At 39.7% G+C, this 24,363-nt stretch overlaps 1 protein-coding gene across 1 annotated transcript in view; it reads left to right on the plus strand.

Annotated features, from left to right (window-relative positions):
- Positions 1 to 363: 363 nt before the first annotated feature.
- The window catches only part of SLC41A2 (solute carrier family 41 member 2), a 61,576-nt gene continuing 37,576 nt past the window's right edge, over positions 364 to 24,363 (plus strand). Inside the window, exons 1-6 of the mRNA XM_075754321.1 lie at positions 364 to 944; positions 10,143 to 10,883; positions 13,932 to 14,039; positions 19,794 to 19,865; positions 20,718 to 20,862; positions 22,760 to 22,906. Of these exons, the coding sequence (XP_075610436.1) occupies positions 10,332 to 10,883; positions 13,932 to 14,039; positions 19,794 to 19,865; positions 20,718 to 20,862; positions 22,760 to 22,906 (1,024 nt within the window). The 5' untranslated portion in view covers positions 364 to 944; positions 10,143 to 10,331. The remainder of the gene's footprint in view (positions 945 to 10,142; positions 10,884 to 13,931; positions 14,040 to 19,793; positions 19,866 to 20,717; positions 20,863 to 22,759; positions 22,907 to 24,363) is intronic.

Below are 24,363 nucleotides of genomic sequence, written 5' to 3' on the forward strand. Positions count from 1 at the left end.
TCTCAAAATGAGAGTTTTGAGGATCCATTAAGAGGGCCCAGCAAGTCCTTAACTACCTATTTAGTTTAACCCAGGCAGCTGATTTCGAGGGAGTTACTCACAGACTTACATTTAAGCACTCGGTGTTGCATGCAGGGTATACAGACTAGCTGGGCAAGAACAAGAATATTTCAACTGACCCAAATACTTAAAAAAAAAAAGGATTTCTGAGAAAGCTATTTTTAGCCAAGCTGCAGGAAAGAACAAAAATGTCTTAGTAGCTGACATTCTGGAGTCAGTACAAAACGCTGACTCTTGTGCTACGTCGCCAAGCTTCTGCAAGTGGAAGCAGAGGCACCGTCACCGCCTGCCAGGGGAGCAGCGCCTTTGCCGCTTGCCCCTCTTCCCAGCCTTTTGTTTTCCCAGGCTGCGGAGCATCAGCCGGGCCGCTGCGGAGGGAAGGCGGCGGGGGGGGGGCCCGTCTTCGCACCGTGCCGACAACACGCAGCGAGAAGGGGAAGCCCGCGGGTCCCCTCAGCGTAGGCGGCGGCAGCGGGCTGACAGACGGCCGGAGCTCGCCCGGGAGAGCGGGGCCGGGCTGTGAGCGCTGGCGGGCTCCGTCCCTCCCGCCGCGCCCCGCCGCGCCCCGTCCCGTCCCGTCCTCTCCCCTCAGCGGAGCGGAGCGACCGTTGGCGGCGGCTCGCGACCCTTGCGCTCGGCCCCTCCCCCGCCCGCCGGCGGGTCAGAGCGGCCGGTGGCGGCGGCGGCGGCTGCTGCGCATCACGGGCCACATCATCGCGGGGGCTGCCCGCCCTCCAGCTGCTTCCGCGCCTGCTCAGTGGCGGCGGCGCTCACCTAGCCCCGGAGCTGTCACCGCCGCCGGGCTGGTCTCTCCCCGCCCGCCGCCACTCCGCCGCAGCGATGGAGCGGGACCCCGGACCGCTGCCGGCATCGCCCTCGCCCAGGTGAGGGGAAGGCGCGGCCCGAGGGGGCGGGAGGGGGCCGTCAGAGGGGGGATAGGGGCCGGGGCGGGTAGGCGACCTGCCGCCCCGGGGGGAGGGAGGCGGCGTGGGCCGCGGGAGGAGGCGGGCGGGAAAGTTTCCTCACGAGTGGGGGAGCTGCCAGGCGCCGCCCTGCCGGCGCTGCGCCCCCCCGGGAGCAATGCGCCCGCCCCACCCCAAATGCCAGGGGGCACGCGGGGCCGCCCGCCCTCGTCCCACGCGCGGTCCCGGCCCCGGGCGGCGTCCCCCGTGTGCGGTGGGGGCTCGCCCCGCCCCGTCCCGTCCCCCGTACTCGGGGCCCTGAGACCGCCGCCCGCCCTCGCAGCCTCCTTCTGCGCCCTTCTTCCACCGGCATCCTGCACCCTGCAGCCGCCCCCCCCCCCCCGGCACCAGGGCAGGCTCCGCTCGTCGCCGGTCTGCCCGAGTGTCCTGCGTCCGGCCCACGGATGCTGAAGGGCGTAAGGCCGCCCGCGTCCCGGTACCCTGCGTTCTTCAAACCCCCGCAGCTCTTTTCATCATGTGTTCATAATTATGCACTGCTCCAGGTAGCCCGGACAATGAACCTTTTCTTTGGTTTCTCTATGCGTGTACAAGATCTGCCCAACATTTCCAGTGGCCCTTATTCTCTGGCACTCCGTACATTCCTGTGTGCTTGCATTTCTGTTCCCCCCTTTGCATCTATAAAAATATGCCAGAATCTGCCACCGCAGATGCAGTTGCTAGACGAGCATAGAACCTGTAACCTTAACAGCGTACATACAGACCTCAATGATCATCTATTTTTGTTTACAAGTATTGTAATTAACATGTGATGGTACATTTACGCTCTTTCCATACTTTCCTGCCAAAACATAGGAGCTTTCTACTTTCTACTCTGTCGTTAATTTTCAATTAAGTTTAAATTGTGGCTGTGCCTCTTTAATGTCAGTGAATATTGTAATTCTCCCCACTCCACTGTCCAGGATGCAGTTGTGTGTCTTCTTCACTCACATTTGATCCTATATTATAGACCACAGTACATTAGCCATGCTCTGATAAATGGAACATACACAATTAAATAATTGTTTAGTCTCAGTGTCAGGAACAAAACATAAATACTTGGGAAAAAACCCTGCTCATATATTTTTTCTAGGTAGAGTACTAGCAGACTTTAGTAGACATCCTAAGTTATCCTTACTTTACCAGTTCAGTAATTCTGGTAAAAAAGATGAAAGCAGGTGGGAAGACCTGTTTTGGCAGCATTCCCTACTGCCACATATACTGCCTTAAAGACATTGTGAAACTGGAACCATAAATACTACAGTATGACTGGTAGACACTTCAGAAGTAAAAATAACAGTGTATCATTTTCCTTTCAAATACCTTAGGATATTATCCACAAAAAACAATGTGAGGTCTGTATCCCAGTGCTTGAGTTAATAAGCAATTCATCCCTCCTTGGTGATGACAGTAGAAACCTGTAATCAGGATCCCAGTTAGGACTCATGCTGGTAAGTACTTATTGGTCACCTAATTTATAGGACTGCATTACCTCTTATATTGCAAACTTTCCCACCTGCTTTTGATGGGCTGGATATGATTTGCCTGGTATTTTTTGTGTTGGTATTCCATTTGGGTGATTTTACAACATGACCACCTTTTACAGCCTTGCTATCTTGTTTTTGGCTCTGTTTTGGTCTCTTCTAATTGTGTTGCTTTAAAAGTGCAGACACAAACCAAATCTTTTTCTGACACCTGCTTTTTTCTTCCTTGGGGCCAAAATCAAAAGCTGCCATGTTCAGGAAGTAGAATGCAGCAGTCTCAAACTTGTCTGAAAACTGAGCCTGAGGCTGGCAGCTCTTTCAGTGTCTCATATTCAAGAAGGCATCTAGAGGTTCTTTAATCTGTTTTTTCCTCTCATTATTTTTTCTTATGTTTCTTTTGCTATGGATTTAATCTACAACTGCCATACAATAAACACCATGTTAACCAGTTTACTGCACAATATTTAAGAAATGGTATGTAATGCCCATATATCTGCTTGCATGCAACATTTGTTAATTTTCAGCATGTTTTCCACTCTTTAATATCAAACATTAAGTATCTGGTATAAATAATCTTAACCCAGTGCACCACCTTCAGTTCCAGATTCTACAAAATGGTTAATGATAATACAGTCTGTTTGTTTACTTTCTATATGTCCTGAGGTGATATGACGTAGCTTTCACTTTCTGTTGACATGTTCGCTGGGATACAACGATGTAAGTGAGTGGCCACAGCTGTGATACGGGTGTCAGTGCGACATTGGGAACTTCTATGTATGCAGGACACAACAGTGGAGAAAAGGCCATGCAGATCCCTGTATCACCTGTGTAAATATTATTCTGAACTTTAAAAAGTCCCCCAAAACCTCACATTTCAAACTTCACAGAATCTGAGAATTGTTGAGGTCAGAGGGGATCTCTGGAAATGGTGTAGTCAACCACCTCTGCTCAGTGTAGGGTCAAGTAAAGCAGGTTGCTTAGGGCCACGTCCAGTTGGGTTTCAAATATCACCAAGGATGGAGAGTCCATAACCTGTTTGGTCCAGTTTTCAACCACCCTCACGGTAAAACAAAACTTTTTCTTACATTTAAATGGAATTTTCTGTGTTTCAGTTTGTGCCCACTACCTCTTATCCTTTCACTGAAAAGAGTCTGGCTTCATCTTGGATGTCGGAAAAGAATTCAGCTTCATCTTTGGTTATTATGGCAAAATATTAAAGCTCAGTATTTCATTAATGTTCCATATTACTTTCCTGAATATCCCTTTCTGAGGCTTGTTCTTGTAGTGAGAGGTGTTTCTCAGGAAGGCATGTTTAAGCTGTTGTGTTTCATTGTAGACTACTTAGAAGTCTTATGTAGAGGTTATTCTTGCTTTAAAAGATTACCTGTAAAAAATGTTTGCAGCTCTTAGCAAAAATGGGTTTTGACTATGGTGTGATTAGATTTAGGTCCTGTGAAAGCCCTCAGTATTATTTAGATAAGTGTTATCTTTTGGTTTTGTTAGCTAAACTCTGAAAGAAATTAATTTTCTTAGACTTAGACTTTGATAAATATTTGATTTAGCCTGTCATAGTGTTGACTGTACAAAAGTTTCATACTCAATGATTCACCACTCTTCCCCCTTCCCCTTTTTTGAAGGTATTTTAAAAAGTACAGTGATTTAATTACTAATTGTTTTCATGCTTTAAATAATTAATCAGTAGTCTAATCACTAAATGATCAACTTTAGCTGTAGAATCCAGTCCCTTAATCCTGCTAGTGCTGGATGTTCTTTAAACCTTAGGAAAGTATGGAAGAAGCATCTCCTTCCCATGCTCTTGAGAACTGAATCACGAGTGTGTCTGAAGCAATGTTGGCAATTTGTTTGGGTAATAATGAAGAGCATTCTTGCTGCCTCTTCCCAAACAGTTACATTTCCCTGTCCTTTTCATCTTCCTCAGATGAATCAAGACCAATCAAGCCAATGAAAGGTGAAGGATGGAAAAATGTGGTAATGATCAGGTGTTCAGTTTCACAGCAGAAGTATCCGAGATTTTTCTAAAGCAGCTATCCATGTCCAAAAGTCAGCATCTCTTCCAGCACATGGTCCCATCTATTTTTCACATCATCTGGTTCTGCCTGTCCATTTTCCACATCATATATACTGTCTCTGTGTGTATTTTTTAAATTACTGTATGCATTGATTGTATTAATTCTTATGGGGAAAACTGGTTTGTTATCCACTGGAACACTAGGTGTCTCAATTTTCAGGAACATGTCTTCAGCAAACAGCAGGGTATGGCTGTATTTCCTATTTGTGTATGTTTGCAGGATTATTTGTTTATGCTTGTGTATGTTTGCAGGACTGAGAAAGAGAGGTGAATAATACACAGTAATTGTTATGTGTTACAAAATGTATGAAGGAAAAGAAGAAACAATTAAAAGTAGGTACTTAGGAAACAATAAAAAAGTGGAAATTATTACATTCGTAATCTGGGCATAGCTTATTATTTTGCATGCAGGTACAAAGACAAGGTGTCCTTTCATTTCATATATAACATGCCAGGTATGATAAATTTGGGGCTGCTTCCTGGCTTCTCAAAGGATCTCTGTCTCTCTCTTTTCCTTTTTTTTAGTACTTCACCTTTCTCTGTAACCTTCTGATTATATGGCAAGAAACCAGATTCAGTTATCTCCTCTTCCTACAGAAACTAACGATGGCGATGGGATTTCTGAGATTTTTATCCCCTTTTCCCCATATGAGTTACTCAAGTAGACCTTGCTTCTTTAGCTGGCTATATCTTTTCTAGACAACACAATAAAATTGACATTGTTTTTGTCAATGATAAAGCTTCTTAGAGAGTTCTTGTCTGTGAGATCATACTGGTTTGCTGCATTTAAAGGTACAAAAAAAGTCCTAAAAGTACAGCAATATTAGTGTCCTGTAACTCAGAATAAGATTATTGCATCAGATGACATTTGGAAAATTATCTTTGTTGGAACAGGTTTTTAGAAATGAATAGTTACATTCACAAGGTTTCATAGTTATCTCCTCTCTGTATGCTCTGAGGAAGTAATTACTCTTCACTGTATAGTATATTTTTCAGTTTGTCTTCTTAAATTCTCATTTTTCAGCATTTACTGTTAGCTCACTTTTTGTCACTCCAAGTCTTTTTGGTAGGAAAAACATAAATGTCTGTCATCCAAACAGCTTTGTACTATTTCAGCTTTTAGCCATCCATGCTGATTTCTTCTTCCCTTTGTAACTTGCTAGTTGACCAAATAATTTTTTTGTTCCTCTTTTTTTTCCTTTAAAGTGCCATTTCTATTTGTTAACAGTTGAATGAAACCACAATCATACCAAAAAGATTTGTTTCTTGAAAAAAAGATAGTAAAAACTTAAAAGGAAAAAATTCCATGTTAGAAAAATAGGGATAATTAACCCAAATGGATGGATTTGACAGATGGACTACTCAGTGGATAAGGAGTTGGCTGGATGGTCACACTCAAAGAGTTGTGGTCAATGGATTGATGTCCAAGTAGAGACCAGTGATGAGTGGCATTCCTCACGGGTTCATATTGGGACCGGTGCTGTTTAACAGCTTTGTTGGCAACATGGACAGTGGGATTGAGTGCATCTTCAGTGAGAGTGCCAACAGCACCAAGCTGTGTGGTGCAGTCAACATGCTGGAGGGAAGGGATGCCATCCAGAGGGACCTTGACAGGCTTGAGAGGTGGGCCCGTGAGAACCTCATGAAATTCAACAAGGCCAAGTGCAAGGTCCTGTGCATGGGTCTGGGGAATCCCAAGCACAAATACAGGCTGGACAGAGAATGGATTGAGAGCAGCCTTGAGGAGAAGGACTTGGGGGTGTTGGTGGATGAGAAGCTCAACATGACCCAGCAATGTGTGCTTGCAGCCTACAAAGCCAACCGTGTCCTGGGCTGCATCAAAAGAAGCGTGACCAGCAGGTTGAGGGAGGTGATTCTGCCCCTCCACTCCACTCTCATGAGACCTCACCTGGAGTACTGCATCCAGCTCTGGAGTGGTCCCCAACATAAGAAGGACATGGAGCTGTTGGAGTGAGTCCAGAGGAGGGCCACAAAGATGATCAGAGGGCTGGAGCACCTCTCCTATGAGGACAGGCTGAGAGAAGAGAAGGCTCCAGGGAGACCTTAGAGCAGCAACCTTCCAGTACCTAAAGGGCGCCTACAAGAAATCTGGAGAGGGACTGTTTACAAGGGCATGTAGTGATAGGACAAGGGGTAATGGCCTTAAGGTGAAGGAGGGTGGGTTTAGATTAGATATTAGGAAGAAATTCTTTATTGTGAAGGTGGTAAGACACTGGAACAGGTTGCCCAGAGAGGTTGTGGATGCCCCATCCCTGGAAATTTGTTCAGCCTAGAGAAAAGAAGGCTCTAGGGAGATCTAATTGCGGCTTACCAGTACCTGAAGGGGGCCTACAGGAAAGATGGTGAAAAACTGTTTGTCAGGGAATGTAGTGACAGGACAAGGGGTAATGGGTTCAAGCTGAAGGAGGGTCGATTTAGATTAGATGTTAGAAAGAAATTCTTTACTGTGAGGGTGGTGAGGTACTGGAACAAGTTGCCCAGAGAAGTTGTGGAGGCCCCCTCCCTGGAAGTGTTCAAGACCAGGTTGGATGGGTCTTTGGGCAATGTGGTCTAGTGGAGGGTGTCCCTGCCAATGGCAGGGGGGTTGGAACTAGATGATCTTTAAGGTCCCTTCCAACCCAAGCCATTCTATGATTAAATATGTTTGGCCAGAAGTCCAGACCAATGAATAATTTCCATGAGTCACTGGTCTAGCACTCTGGTGATGTGACTGGACGACATACAGGAGAAACCACGATTAGAGCGAGACTCTGCCTTGTTAAAGCTATTGGGAAATTTTGGCAGTGTATTTCCCCACGAATGAAATAAAATCCTTCATCTGTTACTCCTCCACCTTTCCTCAAAAAAAAAAAAAAAAAAAGGTACCACCACCCCCAAAAAAGCCCCAATGAGTTTGCTGTGTGTCTAAGTACATGTCTTTCATCACAGCCACTTTTACACCTTAATTCTGCATCCCATTCTTGAATTCTGTCATAAAGTTTCTCCAATCTAGATGTTTCTTGTGACCAACCGAAACTCAGTCAACTAAAGTGATCCAAAGCTTTTCCCTTTGTAAGCTTCATAAGTAGTGTGCCACTTCCCATTGTCATAAATCAGTTGGCAACCTTCAGCACGCTAGGCTATACCCTTCCTGAAATTTTAATTTTCCTCAGCTTCCATGACCTTCTCTTCTCTTGTATTCCTCTCAATCCTTCTATAAAGCTCTTTGCTGTTGTCATAGAAGTTGATAATAGCTAGTTTGCTAATTTAATGATACATCTGCTTCTGCTTGTCTTTTTTTATGCACCATTTCTTTTCTTTTACTTAGATAATGCCACCATTGGGCCAGGAAGAAACAAAATTACCTCTTCTTGTTCTCTCTTTCTGTAGCACTTAACAGAGCAACATTTCGGCCTGTGGTTAGAGCTCCTCTGGGATAGCAGCAAAAGTTGTTTTGCTGTTTTGTTTTTTGCTGTTTTGCTGTAAAGTGTGTGGAAACCAGAATTGAGGCCTAGGAGGTTTTATGCACTTACGCTAAAAGGTTCAGCGTAGCACAATCTGCTACAGAGCTGCAAAAGATATTGCAGGAATCTTGGTTACTTAAATTCCTCTGTTGGTCTTGTGGAAAAAAAGATTGCTTTTTCTAGCAAAACTTGACTTCTTTCTAAATCAGGCGATAAACTCCCTTGTCGTTTTTTAAATATTTGTTTCTTGGTCAGTGCTCCCTTGGATAAAGCCATTGATAGAGGATAAATCTTCATGTTGTGTCTAAGTCATCTCTTCACTCACAAAAACAAAATAAGTAATTCTGTGACCAGCAAGACTTTTGAAGTGGACTTGCTGTGAGTGAATTTTCCTAACTAAAGTTTAAAGATGCCGTACAGCAAGATGCCTCTTACAAGGCTGTCGGTTGCTAAAAGCTTTGACGTCAAATCTGTCTGAAATTGCTCCAGAAATACTGGATGACTTAAAAACATTGAAATGGAGGGAAGTATAAGGATCATAATATAAATATTATGATCTTAGGAGCCTTGTTTTCTTAGGAAAAATAGATTAAAAATCCTCTAACCCTAAACTATTTTTATTTCCTGCAGTCTGTAAAAATATCTTTTCTCGGCTTTGCATAGATACAGTGTCTTGAGCTTGCGGAGATGTGTTATCACACATCATGCTGGTGTGGTCTGCCTGACCTTTGTTTCTTTGTTTATGCCTGCATTCACGGAGTCTAGTAATAAATACCGAGGTCAACAAAGCTTCAAATCAAATGAAAACTGTTATTCTTTTAGTAATTATCGTAACTATTATCACAACATGAAGACTGAAGGAGAGGAAGGTAAAGTGACTTCTGATGGAGGAAATGTCAAATGACTTGAGGCTGCCAATAAGTAACTGTTTCATTTTCTACCATAATGGAAAATTCAAGGTAGAAATAAATGTTAAATCACATTGAAGATAAAAGTTATATTGTATTTGCATGATTTGCAGAAAGCAAAACAAACTGACCACATCGAGTGGTCAGTTTACATTTTAGTGGTTACTAGACATCAAAATAATCTTTCTTTCAGGAAATATCTGCAACGTATACCTCATTCAAAATTAAATTAAAATCACATTTTAAATATCTTTATTTTAATTATCCTAACTCCTAACATTTTTCTAATTTTCATTAAATGTTAATAGGCCATATTTACGAATATAGGACTGCAGTTTTTTTTTTAAATTAGACTAATGTGAACTATTTTGGACTAGTTGGTCTGAATTTTATTACTATCTCCTTTCCTTGATATTGTAGTATTTTATGAAAAAAATGTCCAGTTTTATTATGTATATAGTAGCTTTTTATGTTTAACATAATTTGTATGCTTGCTTCAGAGAAAATTCAGTTACTATGATTTTAAATTAGCATGCTTTTGAATTGTACATATCAATATTAGTTTGTCATCTTTTTATGGGAACTGAGGGCACAGACTGTCAACACAAAAAGCCTTTGCCACCCAGAATATTGCTTTGAGCTTACCACCTCTGATAGCATTTTGAAAGTTAGGGGGGGGCTTCTTTATTTTTTCCTGTGTTCCTTGCCATTAGCATAGAGTGGGAGGAACAACAGTGGTCCTGCAGTGCATCATGTAAGTTCCATTTGTCCATCCATACTCTGCACCTTGCAGAAATACATTTCTCTGGGGATCTACTGCTTTCAAGGCCACTGAAAGTCTAGGGCTACACACAGTATCTGCCTGAAGACTTTGACTCCCTGGGCTTTAAAAAGGCAAAAGCTAGGCCCTCAACAATTCACTTAAAGTCCACATTGCTGTCTCTTTCTTTCACTGGAAAGTACACTGGTTTGTGAACCTTCCTCACCCATCAACTTTCCCTTTTTACCTTCTAATTTCTTTCAACTTAGGCAGTTGCATGTTGAAGGAGACTGGCATTTCTACAAATACTTGCTTTGGAAAGATACTGGGTGATCTGAATATTTAAACCAGTATCTTCTGTCTTCTGTAGAGTTAAAATATTTCAAACCTTGAATATATACTTTTTACTTTTTTGCAGATCCAGTCTTGCTTATGGAATTGTTGAAGATCTGAGATCAATGAAAAAACATTTTTGCATGCAAAAAAGGATCATTTTGGTTTATCTGTTTTAAAATCATCAAGTGTGGCACTTGATGACTCATCTCCAAGATTTCTTCGCTGATGTCTGAAGAACAAAGTGCTTTTCAACCTGTACTTCTGTAGCACTATGACTAACTGTAAAGGCAGATCTATCGTCTCCAAAACAAATAGCAAAGTTCATGACAGAGGTTTTGTAAACTGGACCATAAATCTTAATACAGTTCAGTCCGATAAATTTTTAAGACTGCTTTTGAGTATGGTTCCTGTTGTTTACCAAATAAACCAGGATGAAAGACACAAAAAAGTGAATGGTGTCTGGCAAGATGGATTACAACCAGCAGGACACAGTTTTAATGTTAGGTCTGAACAACACACAGAGTACCATCACTTCTCAGAACCAAGTTTTCATGGTAGTAATGGACACAGCCCGTCTAGCTGTAGCCCTAAATATGATAATTTTACCAGTTATAATTACTGTGATGAAATGGACACTTCAGAAACAGATGCCATGTTGCAGGAAGACAACCTATCTAGTGATGGTAATGAAGATATCATTGTGGAAGGAAGTAGAAAACAACCCAAAGAATCTAGTAGTATTATGGCATTACAGATACTCGTACCTTTTTTGCTAGCGGGCTTTGGAACTGTTTCTGCTGGCATGGTTTTGGATATTGTACAGGTTGGTATTTGCTTTGAAAGATGTTTTTTTAACAGGTAGTCTGTGGGGTTTATAATTCTAACACATGATATTGTAGGTATTTACAATATTGAGGGGTAATTAGTAATATGGTTGTGCTACTATGAACTCCTTTTCCCCAAACCTCATCTTAAAGAGTTCCAATGTTTAATTTAGAGTCATTCAAGTTTTGGTAAGTGTTGTTGCTTAGCCACAGTGAGCTAGTGAATAAAACTGTTACCTACTGCTTTAACTAAGGATAGAAATACAGTAATGGTTCAAAATTCTGTTGACACCAATAAATGCACACATTGTCAAGTGGGAGTTGTAATTAAACATGATGTTGCAATACATAGGAGTTTAACAAGATTAGAAGAATTTATTACATTATCTAATCTCCTTGCATGCTTTAAGTCTATGCAATTTCTGAAATACTGTGCAGACTTGGTCCATGATAAGGCATATGTGATATGAAAATGTGCATTACATTCATATGTTATATGAAATTCATATGAAGTGATTTAGAGCTTTTTTGAATATTCAGGTGTGACTTCTTTATATAACATTAGGTATATTGAACACTCAGAATTACAAACATCAGTGATGTCAACAGGGCTGCAAAGTCCAACTTGAGATATTATTGTAGTAGGTCCAGAGAAGCTAGATTGTCTTGGTTTGTGATAGCAGATTTAACTGATGATAGTTATTCAGGATTAAGATATAAATAAAGTTCTAATAAAATAGAACTTTCTCTGAATTTTAAGACTTAAATTTAATAATATTTTTAAAACCTTCTTTGGAGTATTATATCACTAAGATTCTACTGATACGGAACATTTTTAGGACTGGTTTCTAGCTTAACACAGTTGTAGATGTCAGCAGCATTTCAGTGGAGTAAAAAGTAACTGTTGCCTATGAAATCTGATTGTGGCTTACCAGTACCTGAAGGGGCCTACAGGAAAGATGGTGAGAAACTGTTTATCAGGGAATGTAGTGACAGGACAAGGGGTAATGGGTTTAAGCTGAAGGAGGGTTGATTTAGATTAGATGTTAGAAAGAAATTCTTTACTGTGAGGGTGGTTAGGTTCTGGAACAGGTTGCCCAGAGAGGTTGTGGAGGCCCCCTCCCTGGAAGTGTTCAAGGCCAGGTTGGATGGAGCTTTGGGCAACCTGCTCTAGTGGAGGGTGTCCCCGCTCATGGCAGGGGGGTTGGAACTAGATGATCTTTAAGGTCCCTTCCAACTCAAACCATTCTATGATTCTATGAAATAATTCTTTGTGCAGTGATATTTGAAGAAAATTGTGGAGAAAGTAACACTCAGGAAAGGTTTATTGGACTCGCTTATTTTCTTGATGTCTCTTTGCATTTTGAAGGCTATATTTACTTGTATTTCCTACCTCATTTCTATTTTTTAAAAACCAGACATTTCTTATAAATAAGGATTCTCTCTTTCTGAATGAGTAGATTCACAAAAAAATACTCAAAAATATGAAATAACCACAATATTCAAACTGAAAGATAGTAGAGAAATTAATCTTTTTTTTTTTCCTTTTCTTTTGTTTCATTCAGCTTTTAAGGTTTTCTTTAGCTCCACTTAAGGGTTTAGAAAGTTAATTTAAAGAGGAATGAGAAGTGACAATCTTTGTCACTCAAAATCTTGCAAGAGTAAAGGAAGCTTGGGCTTCAATCAATTTCAATGAAAAGACACTTCTATACATCAAGAAAAAGGAAAATAAAAATTGACATGCAAACTTTACTGATTCCTTGCACCATTTTACACCAATCCTGTACTTTGCTCATTTACATTTTACTAATTTATTCTTTGTACAGATGCTTGGTTTGTACTCTGTTAATATATGCTTTACTTCATGATACAGCATAATGTAATATGCCTACTGCCACTACTGGTTTCCAAGGAAATGCTTTACCTTGCCTTCCTTCCCTTAAGGGAATGGAAGTGTTTGTATAGCTGGTTTTTGAGCTGGACTGAGATACATCTTGATTTTTCCTTCTATATTACTTTTAATCTTGATTGGTTTCCCACTCCAGCTCACCATAAATGAGAGAGATGTGACGACACAAAGGCAAAAATAAGTACCTAGAGTTAGTACTACCCTTTTTCACCTTAAACTAAGCATTAAACTGTGATGCAGTAAAGCAGGATTTTGAAATGTGGCAGAGCATGAAAGTACGAAGACAACAAAGCCTTCCAAGCTTGTTTTTTACAAACCATTTTGTGGCTATTCTTTCTCAGTAGTAATTACCTATGTAACTTGACATATAGGAAATTCTCAGATCTTGTAAACAAGACTTGAATCCTTTTGTTTTAATTAAAATAATAATGTAAATGATTGCAAATCCATGAATGCAAAGACAATTTACAGTTTTGTTACTTTAGTTAAAGCTGGTAAATGATTACAAATTAAATACATGGATTGACAGACATACAAAGCAGCACAGGATCTCTGTGCTGAGAACTCTGCACACAAAAAATTACGGGAGGGTTTGTCTTTGTTTGCTTTATAAAATCTGGGTTTTGGAAAACTACTCTTCTAAATTTCACACTTAGAAGTAAAAGAATGAAGAGAAACTTTTTTCACTTACAGGCTCTGTTCATTTGACAACTAATTCCTTGCTGGTTTTATGTGAGGTTTCTACACAGCTGGAAGGGAAAAGATGAAAATATTATTGTAAATTAAGATCAGGATTCGAGAGTGGTCATAGCACCTGGTACTGTTTTAAAGTCATGAAAAAAAAAGACTTCAAATTAATGACATCTTTTTTCAACTAGGTTTGTTTCATGGCCAAGTTTTGTATCTCTTACGTTTGGTATTCTCATCTTTGAAGTAGTAATATGCAGTCATAAATCTATTTTATCTAGATAGAAAACAGTTCTGGCTTTAGACTTTTAGGTCTAATATAAAAAGATTGATTTTCTTGTCTTTTTTTTTTTTTGGAGGCTTAAGTTATAAGTTATGGAATTTTAATATTTTGTGGATGATCTAAAGAGAATTTTTCAATTGAATGTTTCCCACTGTATCTTTTATCTAGCACTGGGATGTGTTCAAGAATGTTACTGAAGTTTTTATCTTGGTTCCTGCACTTCTTGGTCTCAAAGGAAATTTGGAAATGACCTTGGCATCTCGGCTGTCAACTGCTGTAAGTAACTTTCTCTTCCCCTTGACTCTTCAGATATATGTTGTAAATATTTCAAAAGGAAACAAATCTTTTGAACACAAGTGTTTTATGTCTATGGCTTAATCTGGCTGTAACAGGGAGTCTTTAAATCTGTTATTAAACTGGCAAAGTTAAAAAGGTGACCCTCTTCTGATCTCCATACATTAAAATTTTACTTCTTCAGTGTCTTCCAAGTCATCATTCAGAATAGATAAACCAGATCTTTGAGTTTTATATGTATATTCTGTAAGGTTGACAGATCCCTTTGGCCTCGATGGGGTTTGCATAGGCTAACAAAATGTGAAGGTTTTGAACACATTTTTCTAAAAAAACACTTGTGTGGCACCAAAATAAAGCATTGCTAACATTGCTACTCCAGACCTTTGTTGATCAAACTGTAAGAAATTCTTTTGTACCTTTCTGGCTGAATAATTTTATTCCTTTTTTGTTGAGGTGGGTTTTTGGGGGGTCTACTTATTTTTTTGTGTGTGTCAACACTGTAACAGCATAACAAAATTTTTTCTATGTCTTCTTTCTTACATATATGTGATAGTTCTTTTCTACATCTCAGGGGATGTTCTGTTCCTTCCTTTTTCTAGACTAAGTAAGCTAGATTACCTTACTGTATAGCTTTTTGTGTGTGTGTGAATAACTATAGTTACCGGAATGTTCTAATAGCGTGGCTAAAATATTTCTGGTAACTGAATGAGGTATCTCTGTAAGACACTGCCTAATGCAGTGTTTCTCCTTTGTAAGGTATTCTTTCCATTCTCCAGCAGGGCCCCCACTCTCTGCCTGTTCCTGCTTGAATGAATCTTTCTAGAAAATGTTTGGTCAAAGGTGTATATAACTCCAGATGAGACCTTACTATGGCTTTTTAGAATAGCACTTCCCTATTTCTCTCAAAAATTGCTCTTGAAACTTTCTAGGTTTATATGCATTCATTTTCCTAGCAGTGTCAGATTTAGATGTCACAGTCACTTTGTGATCAATGACTGTGTCCTAGTATTTTCCCTTTTGTGTTGTTTCCAGCTGTCACTCCCATCTTCTGGCAGAAATATTATTAGTCCGTAAGTGCATGACCCTGCATTTCTACTGTTGAATTTCATCTGTTTTCACTGCTGTAATCCTCAAGGTCATCCAGTTTTTGTACAATATTACAATGGTTTTTATTGACAAGATCTCCTAGTTTTCTGTCATTAATAAATTTCATTGCCACATTATATTGAGTTATTGCCCAAACACACACCATGAAGGACATAACCTTAGCAATCCTATGAAGGTTGGCTTGTGTCATGCCCATTATGGGAATTGATTACTTTTGCCCCATATCCATTCTTTCATATGTAAAAATTGACATGATTTTTTTGCATATTTATCAATGGCAATCTTAGCTATTCAGTCTTCTTTTCTGTTTGATTTTAACGCTCTTACTTTTCTGAGTATTCTTACCATTTCTTAATGATATGTTGTGTTTAGACCTTACTACCTTTACTGTCAGGCATGAATACTTTTGTCTTTTACCTTTTTTCTTTCTTTCTTTCTTTTTTTTTTTTTTTTTTTTTGGTGTGTTGACCTGTTGCTTAATTTGTTCCTGACTGGTACAGTTCAGGGCCTGAGGACTGAAAATGCTTGTATTGCATAGTGAAAAACACACCAAGTCCAAGATCTACCAGTGCCTTACTGAAGGCTTAAAAAAAGAAAGTCAGAATCAGCTCCACCGCTTCTGCTTCGGTTAATGGGATCTTTAATTCTTTGTCTCAGTTGAGCTTATGACCTCTGCCAGATCACAACTCTCTGGCCAATTAATGGCTGATTTCTGCATCTTCACCAGTGACATTTCATTTGTGAATCTCACAGCTCTCAGGGAACATTTGGAAAAGGGTCATGCAGACCCTTTTTCTGCTCTGGGAATCCTGACCTCGGTTCATATTGTCCATCAACTGTTACCAAAGTCAAGGAGTTGATCCCCCTCTCACACATAGAAAAAGGATACTGGAGTTTCCACAACACTGGCTGCATGTTCAGTGGCTAACTAAAGCTTGCATCATGAACTTCAGGCCACTTCCCCACAGCCCAAAATGGTATTTGTAAGAGTAGCCCATTAACTGTATGATAACATGATCTGTGGATGCCTTGAACATAATTTTTCACAGCCAATTTGTCCATTTGAAGCCAAAACTCTTACCAACACTCAAACAACGGGCCACTCTGAGAGGGCTTAGTTTGAGGAGTGTTACCAGTGCCACTTGCCACTGTCATTAAGTCTCACCAAGACATAACTCAACTGGTGCTTCAAAGGCTTTTACTCAAGCATGCCATGACGGCTTCCTCCCAGTACCAGAAATTGTCATATGTCTGTCTTGGCCAAATTGTATTAGGTGGCTCTGTTCACATCCTTCCACCATGAAGGTTAATTAACTGGCTACAAAGAGGTCAGTGAAGTGTACATTTCTTCAGACAACGCTATGTGGCGTGCGGGAGCTCCAGTTTCTTTGGCATTGCCCGAAGTCACAGTCACAGCACCACTGGCACCAAGCTACTTCCCACCTTTGCACCAACAGACTTGTGGATGTGTGTGTTGTTATTTGTTTGTTAATTTTCAAATGCCTCTGATTTCCTTGTATGACCTGTTTTCTTCAAGAATCATGACAGACCCTGGACTAAGTTACACAGGTGATTGAAATACTTTCCGGGACTTCTTAGTCATCTTGTAAGTTCATTAGACATCCTTCACAGGGAGGAGGTGGAGGCTCGTCATGGTTTGGTGAACACTCTCCTTTGCCAGTGGTGGCTCGAATTTGTTCTACCTGGGTGAAGAACCCATCAGTAAAATATTGTAGAGATTGTGTGTGTGTGTGCATGTGCACAACACAGTGGAGTTTTAAGACTACAGTATTGTACAAAATAAGAACAGTATAGATCATTCATTACCAAGATAATGCTAAAAATATTATATTTAGGTTTTGTATGTGAAAAACCAGGAAAATGGCTTTTACCTTGCAAAGAACCTTCCAGCTTTCTCTTATGTATCTTTTTTCACACTCAACACCAGCTGCAATGTGCACAGCTCTGCGAGCTGATGGGTAGCCAGCCACACGCCCCGGAGTGCTGCTGCAAAGGCAAACAAATACATAAGAACTCGGTAATGTTTCTAGTTGTTAGTCAAAAAACCAAAACAAAAAGCTATGGAAACCTGTTACGTGTAACTTCTTAGAGGTGACAACTTGGGGTTAGTTGCCAGATACGAATTTAAACTCCAGGACAGTTGTTTTGATTGCTCTGCTTCCCCCAGGTTTTAAGATCTGGCGCTGTGTCATATTGTATCATTCCTTACTGGAGAGTTTAATCAAAAAGCTTGCTACTGGACCTGCAATTTACATGCCAGTTCTCTCAAACCTCTATGAAAGAGGTTATTCTGACCTTTGCTCTCTTCACATTGACTTCATTGACCCCTACTCTCTTTAGCCATCCAGTCTTTTGTCCTGTCATCCCTATCCTAAGTGAAAACTGAAAGAGTATATTAATTCAGGGCATATCTGAATAGTTGTTTGAAGGCAGTTGTACGATTAATCTTCCTTTCTCTGAGCTAAATTTGCAGTTGCTGGCTTCCCTCCAGATACTGTCTTTACATTAAATGCAAGACTGTGCCCCTGTGACGAGCTTCACCTTTGAGGAGGAAATTTCTGACATGAGTTCAGCATTGGAGTTAATTCATACCCTTCTTGCTCTGTTAGCTTATAATTGCATATGAATTTGTAGACATGTCTATGCTCTTGGGGCTATATACTAATTATCTTTACTCCATTGTAATTATGTAGCCAGCCAAAAAGTAATGTCTTGTTAGCAAGTTTCTGTTATCCATAATATATTTGATTTCAAGCTTTGCCTGATCGCCTGCATTCATCTTGTTGCCCAAATTCCTATTTTGGCTGCTGTTATTGGTCACTCACAATTTCCCATCCATTTTAGAATCAGTCATCTCACTAAATATGTCTCAGGACAGTGTTTTTAATCTACCTCATGGCATAGCTTGTACTTCTCTGTGGTGTTAGTGTAAATGTAAACCGTTCTCCCTCCCCTCACAGCTGTGCTGGTGCAACTGTGTGAAGTGCACTTAGGTCACCTGCCCATTCAAGCACAATATTTATATTGTGTGGTTTGTATTCTTCCGCTTTGTTCTGTAGTTTGAGTCACTCTCATTGTCTTGGTTCACACTGTTGCCTTTTCTCCCTATTCCTTTTTTTTTTTTTTTTTTTTTTGGTAAGAGGACATAAAAACCCCAAAACCAACCAACACCCAAACACCACTCATCCACTCACCCCTGTAAACTTACACAGACTCTTGTTTTTGGCTGTGTGTTATCAGGGTTAGGCATTAGCAATATGACTTTACAAACTTTTTGTTTAGGTCCATCTATTCCACAGTATCACAATAAACTTGATCTTACTTTATGGGAATCTGCAGCTGACAGGGAATCTTACTTTATGGTAATCTAGCTGGACAGGCTAGAGAGTTGGGTGGAGAGGAACATAATGAAGTTCAACAAAGGCAAGTGCAGGGTCCTGCACCTTGGGAGGAATAACCCCAGGCACCAGTACACATCAGGAGGTGACCTGCTGGGAAGCAGCTCTGCGCAGAAGGACCTGGGAGTCCTGGTGGACAACAAGCTCTGCACTGAGCCAGCAATGTACCCTCATGGCCCAGAAGACCAATGAGATCCTGGGGTGCATTAAGAAGAGCATGGCCAGCAGGTCGAGGGAGACCTATCCTCCCCCTCTACTCTGCCCTGGTGAGGCCACATCTGGAGTGCTGTGTCCGGTTCTGGGCTCCCCAGTTCAAGAAAGGCAGGGAACTACTGGAGAGAATCCAGCGGAGGGCTACGAGGAGGATTAGGGGACTGGAGCATCTCTCTCATGAGGAAAGGCTGAGAGAGCTGGGTCTGTTTAACCTGGAGAAGAGAAGACTGAGAGGGGATCTCATCAACGCTTATAAATGTCTAAAGGGTGAATGTCAAGAGAATGGGCCAGACTCTTTTCAGCGCAGCCCAGTGACAGGACAGGGGGCAATGGGCACAAAGTGGAACGCAGGAAGTTCCATCTGAACAGAGGAAAAACTTCTTCACTGTGAGGGTGACCGAGCACTGGAAGAGGCTGCTCAGAGAGGTTGTGGAGTCTCCTTCTCTGGAGATATTCAAAACCTGCCTGGACGTGATCCTGTGCAACCTGCTCTAGGTGATCTTGCTTTAGCAGGGGGGTTGGACTACAGGTCCCTTCCGACCCCTGCCATTCTGTAATTCTGTGATTTTTTTCTATTGGCTCATAGAATTTAAGGGTGTTAGAAACAAGTGCAGTCTAAAGTGACTGAACACTGATAAGTTTCCCTTCCAGCTGATGATCTAATCACTGGTGCTGCTTGAACATTCCTGGAATGTAAGGTGGCTAGTATGTCTTGCACAGTAAACTAATGTTAAACAAGTTATTATGTAAAACTGCATCAAGTTTAGCTACTTTTGGATAGACACTGTAAGTACAATTTAAAATCAACAGCAATGATTGACTTGAAAAAACTATAGCATGGTTTTAACTTGCTTTCAAAAGGTCTCCTTTTTTCTTTTTTTTTTTTTTTTTTTTTTTGTATGAGTTGAATTATTTGTGGGTTTCTGCCTTGTTGGTGCATTTTTAAGTAACACCATTTTAAACCCAAATGCCTGAAATTCTTTTGTAATTTTGACAGGTAAATATTGGAAAAATGGATTCACCCATTGAGAAATGGAATCTAATAATTGGCAATTTGGCCTTAAAACAGGTAAATTTAATGGACTTATTTGATTAAGACTTGTAAGTGAGTGAAGTTATTGAGAAAATCTTTCACAAGTGTTGATAAGTACGGAGATGGACAGCGTTAATGGGAAACTAGCTCTACTACACTAACTCATACTTAACATACAACATTTCCATGGCTGCTTTTTTTGAAAACTGTTGTTCTTCTCTAAAAGAGTACAAGCTTATATTTATCAGAAGAAGAGGAAGAAGAGTATTCTTTGTGACTGTACCAAGGGTATTTCCTTTTTAATTTTTCTGAGAGAGGATCTGAGGATGATTAGAGAAAAATTTCAGATTTGGCAAAACCTTTTAGTTTTGACCTCACAAATGTTTTCAGTACTGTATTTGCATTGGATTCAATGTTTAAAGGAAGTATGTGATAGAGCTTTTGGATAATAAACAATATTTTAAGTAGCTGGGTCATTTGAGAAAAGGAGTGTTTGTTCTCCAAAATGACTATTTCTTAAGATTAAGAACTATTTCATGTTCATATGTTATAATACAACATGCTCAAAAAAGAGGTGAAATGATTATGCTGTGACTTCACTGTTTTGAGTGACACAGCTTTGGCTCCTGGTAAATTCTCAGCTCTTTTCCCTGATTTTACTTTTGTTACTCTTGCGTCTCTGAAACGTTGGTAAAGCCTTTTCTGCTGGCATAAGGTTTTTCTTCTTGATCATCCAAGGTTATAATCATCTCTACAAAATGGATGAGGATGCTCCCTTTACACCCTGCAAATAAATGTAGTTAGGAGGAAAGAATAACAGAAAATGGTTCTGTAGTCCTCTTAAGTCTATCAATTTTAAGAATTGTTTACTTTATTTTTCTTTTCCAGGTTCAGGCAACAGTAGTTGGTTTTCTGGCAGCAGTGGCAGCAGTTATATTGGGCTGGATTCCAGAGGGCAAATACAGCTTTGATCATTCAATCCTTCTGTGTTCTAGCAGCGTAGCAACTGCCTTCATAGCTTCTCTTTTACAAGGTAAAAGGAGTATATATGTTACTTTTTTAGTTATTTACTTTTCTGTGGATGCTGAATGTATATTATGTTGCTATTCCTTGAAAATTTAAATGCAATAAGGTGTAATACATCTGAAACACAGCTGAGGATAGGATGCCCTTTTGCAATTTCCATATAGACCTGCATATTACATTCCTCTCCTGTTATATTCTTTGAAAAGGTTTGATTTGCATGACCTCCTGAGCCTGTCTAAAACAAAAAGTATGGTTTTTAAATTTTTACCTAATGTGATGGAGAACTTTTCTCCCCTGCTTTCTATATTCATTCATGCACAAAATATATTCTTAGTACTAAACAGGTAGAACTTATTTGTAATTAAGCTCAAATGAGCCTGGATGTTAGTTCAGCTGAATCCAAACTTCCTGGTTGCCCATGCTGCTTATAGGTTAGTTTGTGCTCTGCTTTGTATCTGAAGTGAACGAATTGGGTTGTTATGTGCAGAGTTTGGTGCAAGTTCAAGTTCCCCTCTACAAACAGTGCCAACGTCTGTCCAGAGCCATATAGCATGATGAATTTAATCTTCTCTCCCCAGTTGTCAGGAAATATTTAACCATAAAAGACACTATTTAATGGACATGAGGGCAGAAAAAAGTGCCTCAACTTGTGACATATTCTTAATGAAAATACATAGTCAGTAGTCTTAATAAGAGTAAGTCAAGTAAAATGTTTAACTTCCATTTTTTACTAATTTGATAGACTTACTTATGTGAAAACTACAAAATTGTTAAAGTTTTGCATGGAATTAAGAGCACACACTTTTTTTTAGTGACAACAAAGCCCTTGAGTTTGATCATGTGTAGAATTAAGAGCAAGAGAAGGGGGAACATGAGTGCATTTTTTCCCACTTCTCATGTGTAATTTGGACACGAAGAGAAACTTTTGTTGTTATCTGGTCATGGGCCAGCATAGGAAATTACTTTCTGAACTTCGTCCTCCTACACATGAAACAGGTACTTTTGAAATATTGTGATCCTACAGGATCATTTCAGTTCTTTCTTTTGAGAATTTTATTGAGTGCAACTTTTTAGGCAGTTTCTCTGAAAATAAACTCCTAATTTAGCCTACAATACATAATATTGCTAAAATACATGAAAATTGTAATACTATTTTAAAAAAATCTTTAAAATCACATAAAAATTATATACACAGTTCAAGCTCTTATGTGTATTACATGATGAAAGGGAAATTACTCAAGTTATGCCAAAGAAGACTGTTAATAACAATGTGAATTTTATTTTTCGTACCCACTTGCATTCTGCAGGGAAATGCCTCTTAATAATTTAGTGTTGCTCTTTATAGGAAAAAAAGTAAAAACCAACATCCTCAATTTAAAACATTTTAACTGTATAGCAAGTAACATTTTTAGACATTGTCTAGTTTTTAATTTGTGATGTACCTTCTTGACTTTTGGTGCTAAGTCCATGACTGGAAATCTTGCACAGTATCAGATGTCAAAATATTTAATCATATGGTATTTTTCAGCCTAGTGTAATTTACATTTCAGTCAGCTAAAGTTAACAGGATGTACAAACAGCACACAGCATTTTTTTTTCTTCAGGAAATGGCTGATTTACAATTCAATAGTACTAATTCCATTCATAAGCAAAATAGTTCATTGTACAGATGGTTCTTGATTTTTTGTATGTGTGTGCTTACTGTTTTTTTAATATAAACCCTCATTTTTAAAAATGGCTACAACTTAAAAATACAGACATCAGTCAGGTGGGAAGAACAATCATCCTGGGGCAAAAGCACTGACTTCTTATTTATCAACTTTGAAAGTACCATTATCTTGGAATTTTCTGTGGAGTTACAACAGTAGATATGGTTACTGTGCTGTCGTCTTTGTTGATTCTAGGAATTATAATGGTTGGAGTTATTGTTGGATCAAAGAAGACTGGTATTAATCCTGACAATGTTGCCACTCCTATAGCAGCGAGTTTTGGAGATCTTATCACTCTTGCTATACTAGCATGGATAAGTCAGGGTCTTTATACTTGCCTTGGTAAGTATGTTTCTAAATGTGCATGTCTCCCTAGGAACCTCTTTTGGGTTAGGAGGGTGTGGAGAGGGCAGGGAGGGAGAGGTTTAGAAAACTTTTTCATTTGACTGACTTTTTTGTCAATATTTATACCATTGAATAATAAATCTTGGGTTGCAACATTATACCATGATCTTTTTAAAGATGATTGAAGTTGCTAAACACAATCTTGACACAGTCTACTAATATCTGAAAGACTCTCACAGAATCACAATCAATCTACATGTGAATTAGAAACTATAGTTGTTGAATTTAGTCTGCTTTCTTCAGGGGAGGGAAGCTATCTTCATCCAAGTTTTCTTGAATGCCCACCCTGCAATCAAATATTTGTTTCCCAGAACCCTTCGGAAGTGTTCTCCCATTTCACTAAGGGGAAGGAGTTGAACTGGCTATCTTGACCAGCTGCTGGGAGAGGAGTTCTGCTTTGAGATTTTTTGTTGTTGTTAGGGTGCGGTTTTAGACAACATTCAAATATATCTTGAGCTGCAGCTATGTAGAAATCAAAATAACAATAATTTAAGTACTTTGAGTAGAAATAGCAAGTCTACCACAAGTATGTATTCAAAGAAGTGAAGCCTAATTTTAGATTTGTGCTTTGTGATTGCTGTGACTTTTAAATGATTTACGCAAAGACTGTTGTGAATTTCCTTCTGATTCCTTCCAAGTGCTTTCCAGCTCCTGCTGCAATGCCTCCTTGCTTCCTCATTTTCCTTATTCCAGCTTCCAGTACAAGTTTCCTCAGCTTTTTCCTACCTCTTGTTTTCCTCACGGTGTGACACTTTTGTGTCTTCCCTCTGTTCCCTGTGCCCGTGCTTGGTTTTACCAGCATTTCCTTCTGCTTTTAAGTAAACGAAATAACCACTTCCAGCTTTTCCAAATAATGGCCCTACTCTCTTCTGTTTTCTTTGTTTTGTTTTGTCTTCTTATAAATTTGGTGACTATATTTCAAACACAAATCTGCTAATTTAGCTATAACTCTCTTTAGAACAGCAGTTCTGCCATGAAAGATGAAAAATGTATAACCACTCTGAATAGCTTAGCAGCAAAGGAGAGGGCTTCACTGACTACTGACAGCAATGATCTAATCCTACTTCATGCATGAATTCTGTCTGGCTTCTTGATGACAGTTTTTACTGTTTGACTATTTTCCCACTAATAGCTATGAACAGGTGAATTACACGTAAACAGCTCCAAACTAATTTTCTTATGAAAGACTGGGGTTTGGGGGGGGGGGGGGGGGCAGTTTTTGGTTTTTGTTGGGGTTTTTTTTTCAGTTTGCAGTTCTCTTCTACTAGTTATTTGCATGTTTCCATAGTCCCTTTGAAACTGTTTTTCTGATTTCTAGGACCTGTACTGTCTAAATCCTACTTTCTTAAAGGAGCAGACCACTGCAGAAGGTTCATCATCACAATGTCTGCTAA

This window comes from Balearica regulorum, chromosome 1 (genome assembly GCF_011004875.1).
Source record: "Balearica regulorum gibbericeps isolate bBalReg1 chromosome 1, bBalReg1.pri, whole genome shotgun sequence".
Classification (NCBI taxonomy): Eukaryota; Metazoa; Chordata; class Aves; order Gruiformes; family Gruidae; genus Balearica; species Balearica regulorum.